We start from the raw sequence: 7,625 nt of genomic DNA, 5'->3' as shown, positions 1-7,625 counted from the left end.
AAATCATTACTTCTCCAAGATATCTTAATCAATTCAGGTTCAATACGGTCACAAATCAAAAAATTCATCCAAAACACAATAAATTTCTGTTGAAATTCAAGCATAATCATAACTGTAAGAGAGATCACATATAGAAATTTTTAAACATAGAACTTACAGTCATGGAGGCAGGAGCATTCGAGTCCTTGGGCGAAATTTCATGCACGAACTATCACCCAGAGCCAACCGCTCTGATACCAACTGTGACATCCCGTATTTTTAAACATTGAATGAAAATAGATTCGTAAAAGGGTTGGAATTTTTTTTCGAAACTTAAAACAATGCAGGGAGTGCATCACATTAACTCGAAATGAAATTTAAATTTAAATAATAATAACAATATAATTTCGTGATTCTAACACGCACAAAATATTTAAAACACGTATGCAACCCTACGACAAAGATCATCTAAAATACGGCATGTCAAAACCTACTACTAACATCTAAAGAGGATGGAGATATGTAAATTCAAATAAATTACTATGTACATAAATTACATTTGAAAATAATCGAAGAACCGACATAACAATATCAAAATAAAATAAACATTAAAAGATTAAATATTTGAAATCCTCTAAACTCATCCTTTTAAAATACTAACAATGAAAATATAAAAATCCGGATCTTTAAAGACTGTGCGTAGAATAATTTAACGACATAATCATAATAAACATAGAAAAATCTCCTTTCTTTAAAACGTCAGAGTTGTGGAACTGCAGTGTCATGCAACGTCATCGCCTATTGGACTCTTCAGCCAAACTACCCCAGTCTTTAAATCAAATCTGCTAATCCAACTGCACCATTCAACTACAGTGAGTCTAACGACTCAGCAAGATTAAAAACATGCATATCGATAATGTAATAGCTTCAAAATACTTTAAACTTAAAATGACTTGAACATATATAACATGATAACTTAAAAATATTAACGTGAACTTCATGGTACTTCAACTCAGAAATCTTTAACATAATCTTCAAAACTCTTAAAAATGCAAGAACTTAATCATGGACATCATACATATCATAAAACATTACTTTTTGTTTTCTTGAAGAAATATATGCACTTAAAAGCTTATGCAAATCATGAACTTGACAAGACCACATAACATGAACATAATAATAAAAACTTAACGCTTGGATGACGAATTATGTGAAATTGTGGCAATCATCATAATGGACACATTCATCTTTCTTTCTTGTTGATCAACAAGCATATGACACTAAGGTAGTGTTTGCAACCTCTAAAAATAAGTGATTATGGAGATTCTCTTCTAGTGTTTGCAACCTCTAAAAATAAGTGATTATGAAAATTTTCTTCACAAATTTGTAAAAAAAATCTCCAGAATCACTTATTTTAAAAGGTTGCAAACGCTACTAAACCTCATAACATTCTTCTTTGAAAAGGCTCTTCCAAAATGACTATTTTCCCGAAAATAAAGAACATCCCACGAAAATAAAGCACCGGGCAGAGAGTATAAAAGACACGTGATTCTCAAATGGCTTCAGCAGCTTCCAAATGAGGCCAGCTCCAGATGACACACCCGGGAAGAGCAGACGTCTACCCACCTCGACCCGAACCCGGACCGGAAGGCCTGGCAGGCCGGTCTCGCGACGAACCCGGTCCGTTTCCCCGCCGCCTTCAGCCGCGTCGTTTGTCGACGGTGACCTCTTCACTGATGAGATCTCCATGTTCGAAACCCTGCAAATATCTCCCAAATCGGACCCGAACCCGAACCCGAGGATCTTCCCGTACAGCGTGAAGCAGCAGTGTTGGGAGAAGGCTGAGAAAATCAAGGGACGTGACCCGGATCGATGGCGCCGCGACCCTTTAGGCAATGTTCTTTTCAGGAAGCTCGTAGGTTGCCCGGGTTGCCTTTGTCATGATTACGACCATATTATTCCTTACTCGAAGGTTTTCTTCTTTCTTTTTCGGTGTCAATATTTGAACTAGTTCCCGTATTGATTCTTATCTATGTGAATTATGTATGCAATTTTGAAATTCTTTACATTTTTCACAAGCAATTCAATGATGAAAGGAGGTGCAGTGATAGAAGTGGGAGGTACTTGGTTGTTATGCTGTATGTAACTTGCATTCTTTACTTTGTTGGAGCTGATTGAAGCTAGTGTTGTGATTCTTTTTCAAACTGGTTTTTTACCCTTTTTTCCCCTTGTTATTGGGATTACCCATTTTCATCTGTCATTTTTATGAAAAAGTTCAATGATTATGCTTGTGAAAATTGGGAAGGATGCCATATACCTTTGCGATAATTGATGCAAATTGCCTCCCCTGGCCCTTGAGTCTTTCGTGATTGTTGCGGATTTAGCTTAGAGGTAAAGAACTTCCTCGGCCTTTTACAAATTTTTTGCCTATCTGTGGATTGGTAGAGGTCCGTCTGTGGCTGGACCCTGTCATTGTATCACTTTTTGGGGAATAAAAAAAGTGCATTTTGATGGGATTCCTAACTAGGCAGTGTTCTCTATTCCCTAATGGGGACAGGCAGCGAACTATCTGACTTGGTATTAGGTATATTTAAGAAGTCCCTAATAACAGTAGATACAAGAAACACTTAGGTTGTGAATTTTCCTAAAGTGGAGTTCAAGGAAATACTTGAACTCAGTTTCTCTTGTAATGGGTAGTATTACCTCCAAGTGTAAGCTTTGAGTCCATTTTCAAGTATTGTTGCATCATTATCACAGTGGTTTATTTTGGCGGTGCTGATTAGCCAAGTCTAATCTTTTCCATGTAGATTGACACCTGGAATTTGAGAAGGGTTGCCAATTAGATGCTATACTAATCAATTTGAAAGTTTCATGAATTCGAAACTCTAATAAATTGTGTCGGCTCAACTCAACAAGATATGATACATATTATTGGCCGCTGAAGGCACAATCAATGGGAAAACTAGACACCTAGAAAGGTCCAAAAAAAGAGCATGTTCTTAATCAGAAGTGGTGTTTACTTGAGAGTTGTTGGAAAACCATACAAAACTATAGGATCTTATGAGATGCAATGAACGTTGAGATGTGAGTGAGAAGAGTGGGTAGGTCCTTTGGAAGACCATTATTTATATGGATGTAGATAAACGTTTAAGACTACCTAGGATGGAGGTGACTTCAATTTTCTTTCTTTGGTGGATCTTACTGTGTAAGAATCCATAGCAGTTGTGTCCACTCTACCCAGCCATGTTGAACGGATTTTCCTTCCAACAGTTTTCTGCATCTCTTGCATTTGATATTCTAAATGTGGATTTAACTCGACAAAAGGGGGAAAAAAAAAGAGAAAAGAAAAAAGAATCATGTACACTTGTTGCAGTGTTGCACCATGTTTTGAAATTATTGAAGTTGTGATATTCTTACAAATTCAGTATTTATATGTGCAGGGAGGTGAAAGCACGATAGAAAATTGTCAGGTGCTGCAGGTAATCTGTTGACTTCTACATAAGTAGATGTAAACACCTCTAAAATCTGTATTTTATTTCCATTCACCATTATTTGAAAAGATAATTGGCTTCGCTGGTTAGAACCCTATTTCATTGATATATAGGTTGATAGATAGTGGTGGAAGTATTATTCGTTGTACTTGTAAACTAAAATGTTGCAAAACCTAATGCTAGCGGTGTTCTGGATGCCGACTCATCTGTCATGTGGACTGCTAAATCTCTAAGAAGTTATTCAGCTCGCTGACTCTGTCAGAAAACTATGTTATGCGTGTATGCGTGTATATTAGTTACGAGATCGATTATTTCCAGCAATTGAAACCGTTTTTGTTCACTTCTGCCAGGTCTTTGTTATGTAATTTTCCAACAGAAATTGGATGGCCATGACTTTATCAAGTTGGCTATATTGTATTTATTTGTCAGTTTATGGTTTTCAAGCCACATGTCTGGTGAAGGTTTATCCCTTCTACTTTTTCAGCTGTAGCTTTTTTTAAGGCCAGTCTATTCCCTGAGGTTGCATTTGCATGGATGGATTTGAAGCTAGGGATTTCAAATCCATAATAACAAGTACATTGGTTTATTTGGAAAAATCCATTGACAATGAATTTCAATTTCAAATACAAACTAGTTATTTTGGAGTCATTGTGGTAGATTTCAAATTTACCCTAGTATGGAGTCATTTAGAATCCTCCCTTCAAATACCTCCTCAAATCCAAATCTTCCGATTAAAACACAACATAACAGTTACCACATATATGTATCCCTTGATGGCTTCTAATAACCTCCCCCACTGTTTCATTTCTATTCAAAGTTTAGATTTCACACATCTTTGTTCTGATAACTCTTCTGATTGATGTTCCATGAACAAATGAAAAGATCAAATAAAACTCCTATTTTGTGAAATTGTGAATGGCAATGTGATAATGGTAAAATACTAAACTTCAAATATGAAGGGCTGGTTTTGCTTGTATCTAGTCAACTGAAATGTTGGGACATTTATTCTTTAAAAATTTTGCTTACCCCTCGTTTTATCCTGATGTATTTCTGGTGGCACTCTTCACAAACTTGATTTGTTCAACCCCCCTTTTCAATTTAGGCTACTGTCAACCGCTCAAAGGGAAATCGGACCGAGTTGTCCAAAACCGAGCTTATCCAGAAGAGTGCTTACTGTCGAGTTTCAGGTAAACTTAGATTATTTTCTTCTTTAACACCAATCACGTGGACAAGGAAAAAATGAACTACTCCCAATAATAGTAGTAAATATTTGCTGACAACGTTCTACGTTTTCACGGTGCTTGCTGCTCTCGATTGGTTTAGGTCGTGATATGGACCTTGTGGAGTTAGCAGCTTACGGCAACGTGCGCCATGGGCAAGATTCAGGCGGATGTAAAATTCAATAACACACTACCCCTTCATGGTCATTTTCTAATCATGTAATTTTAAGTGTCATGTGTAAATCAATGTTTAAGACTCCGTCTACATGTAGCATTACCCTCTTTAATAGATAAAACCTATAAAAAAAATGCTTTTGGTATTTTGAATGAGTTTTCAAATATATCCTTGGTTGTCTCTTTATAAAATAAGTCAATCATTTTTTTATTTTATAATAGATAAGCCTTACAAAAAAAAACTGTTTTTGGTATTTTTAATGTGTTTTCTATTTCAATTATATCTTTGATTGTCTCTTTATAAAATAGAGTAAGTTATTTTTTATTTTATAATTGATTTTTAAATCAATCATTAGTCATCACCTTTGCCTTCCTACATCAATTAACCTTCCAGACGATCCCAATCATACTCATGTCTTTCCGATTTTCCTCATATTTTCATTTGGTTTTTACTTTTTTATTTTTGGCATGATTTTTTTTCAATAACATGTTGATAAGAAGTAAAAAATTTCAGAAAGTGATAGGTATAAGCATATTTTAGTAATTTTAAGTACAACCTAAAATTAAATATATAAATGAAATAAGTGGCTCAATTTGTAAAATTTGTTCCTTAAAAAGGACCGGTTACTAAATTTTAAAATCCTAGAAGGATTTGTTTGCAGATTAATCTCACATCACTTTATTTATAAATACCAAGAATTTTTCTCTTTTTAGGGAAGTAACTTTTCAATCTCCAAAAGCTCTCTCTATTTTTGTACTACTCGAAGAAGGGGATCGATGATTTGAGCGTCGGAGGGTTTTCATCAGGTGACCACTCGACGCCTCTTAACGTTTATTCGTGAAACAGGTGACAACCCAGAGGAGATCAAACATTGGATTTCAACTTCCTTAGGTGACCCGTTGGAGTAAGAGATCATTGGAGTTCGGATCTCCTGGTTTGGTGGATCACCCAAATCCGACTGATGCAGGTAGCCGATTTATTGCCCGCATCAGCTTGGCGTCGTCCGTGGGGAAGTCATCTATTCACTAAGGATACATAAACGATCACATGCCACTCGTAACACTGAAGGCGATCAGGAGCCTCCACTTCCTAACCCCCTCACCGCAACAGGAGTTTCTTATCACTCCTAATGCGTTAAAGGCCATGATGGAGGAGGCCGCCTCGCGTGCTGCGGCCGAGGCCATAGCACATTATCTGGCGGCTCAATAGCACAATCAGGGAAACAATCAAAACCTAAATGACGAGCTATACCTCCATCCCACCACCAGGAACACCAAGAAAGAGGACATGCAGAAAGAGAGGAAGTTTGAACGAAAAAGATGCCACTCTCCAATGCAAGAAGGGAGACAATGCTCCACGAAGATGAGGTGGATGGCCACGGGCCCATGTGCCCAGGATTTCGTACTGAGGGGAGAGGAGAAAGTGCTTTGGCAATCCTACCAGCCCGACGCAGCCCGTTCACTACTGTTATTTTAGCCGAGCCTGTAATAATTTCTGCATCTTTAACAGGTAAAGAGGAAATAAAGCTATACAGACTCCTACGCGTTCGTGGAGCATTGATGATATTAAAAGATTTGGACGCATAATAATGCTAGATGAAAGCACAACTGGGGGAAATAAAGGAATTGACAGGCATACATCCCCGACAGTGGATGATCCACCTTGAGCTTAAAAAGGAAGCACATTCGGGCTATATACTATAAATTTAGCGCTGACTGGGAGGCAACCCAGTGTTTCTCTTCCTTTTTTAAAATTTTTTTTTCATTCACCTCTATTATTTTAATTTATTAGTTATTTATTTATTTTAAAAAAACAAAAACAATCGAAACAAAATACAAAAATATTTTTTTACGCTCGAGCGGGTATAATCTCCCGCTCGAGCGCAAATACTTATGGTTTCGGGGATTCTTTTTAATTTAGTCGCGCTCGAGCGGATACTTTTGCCCGCTCGAGCGCGAATATTTCTGTCTCGAGCAATTTTTTTTACTCAGTCGCGCTCGAGCGGGCACTTTTGCCCGCCCTAGCGCGACTCGATTTGCGTTTTTTTAAGACGCAAATCCACTTCAACACCCCCACATATTTTTGCCCCCCTTCGAACCCTACCCCTAAATTGCCAAAGGGCAGCTGATTTTACTTGTTCTTCTCTTCCAATTTACAGACCTCTCTCCAACAACTCCTAAGGACCGCCATTCTATATACAAGGATGTCGCCAAAGAATGCCCGGACCTCCGGCCAAGCTGCTTAATGTTCCTCGTCTGGTCTCGGCGGAAAATTCATGTCGTCGATGGCTAAAATATAGTATGACCACGCTAAACTTCATCGCAACTCTATTCTCGAGCGTGGTATTGCGCTCTCTTGGCGTAATTGTGGTATTAATAATGCTGTTGGGGCTAGAAATTGGGTAAAGTTTTGTACACAACCTAAGGCCATCGTTGTGCCGGTGGTTCGCGAGTTTTATGCCAATGCAGCTGAGAGGGAGGATGGTAAAGCCATTATACGAGGAAATCTTGTGTCTTTTGATGAAAACACGTTGAATCAATTGTTAGAAACCCCTCTGGTGGACGACGCGCATCCTCAGTTCTATGGATGCCCTGATGAGAGGCATGGCTACACAAATGGGTTTGGACCCATCCCTCTACCTCGTGCCGCCGTTGTACCTACCACCATTCTAGTTTCAGTATGTTGCCCCACAGAGAGATTTTGCCGTTGTACCACCTCCAGAGATCGAAGAGGATGAGGCTGAGGAGTGACCAGGGGAGT

At 38.1% G+C, this 7,625-nt stretch overlaps 1 protein-coding gene across 1 annotated transcript; it reads left to right on the top strand.

Moving 5' to 3' along the window:
- Positions 1-1,510: 1,510 nt before the first annotated feature.
- On the top strand, positions 1,511-5,031 carry LOC140882334 (uncharacterized). The gene is made up of 4 exons (XM_073288279.1): positions 1,511-1,951; positions 3,420-3,458; positions 4,573-4,657; positions 4,794-5,031. Exons 1-4 carry the CDS (start codon positions 1,556-1,558, stop codon positions 4,874-4,876), a joined length of 603 nt encoding a protein of 200 aa, XP_073144380.1. The 5' UTR covers positions 1,511-1,555; the 3' UTR covers positions 4,877-5,031.
- The last annotated feature ends 2,594 nt before the right edge of the window (positions 5,032-7,625 follow it).

The sequence above is a fragment of the Henckelia pumila genome, chromosome 2 (assembly GCF_033568475.1).
Source record: "Henckelia pumila isolate YLH828 chromosome 2, ASM3356847v2, whole genome shotgun sequence".
NCBI lineage: Eukaryota > Viridiplantae > Streptophyta > Magnoliopsida > Lamiales > Gesneriaceae > Henckelia > Henckelia pumila.
Note: the sequence above shows the minus strand (reverse complement) of the source record. Positions and strands in the feature narration are given on the sequence as shown.

What these genes read in the sequence shown, in the direction of transcription:
- LOC140882334 (XM_073288279.1), top strand. Translation starts at nt 1,556, where the DNA reads ATGAGGCCAGCTCCAGATGACACACCCGGGAAGAGCAGACGTCTACCC. An exon ending in AAAATTGTCAGGTGCTGCAG is followed by an intron (nt 3,459 to 4,572) that starts GTAATCTGTTGA and finishes TTTTCAATTTAG; the next exon opens with GCTACTGTCAACCGCTCAAA. An exon ending in TGCTTACTGTCGAGTTTCAG is followed by an intron (nt 4,658 to 4,793) that starts GTAAACTTAGAT and finishes CGATTGGTTTAG; the next exon opens with GTCGTGATATGGACCTTGTG.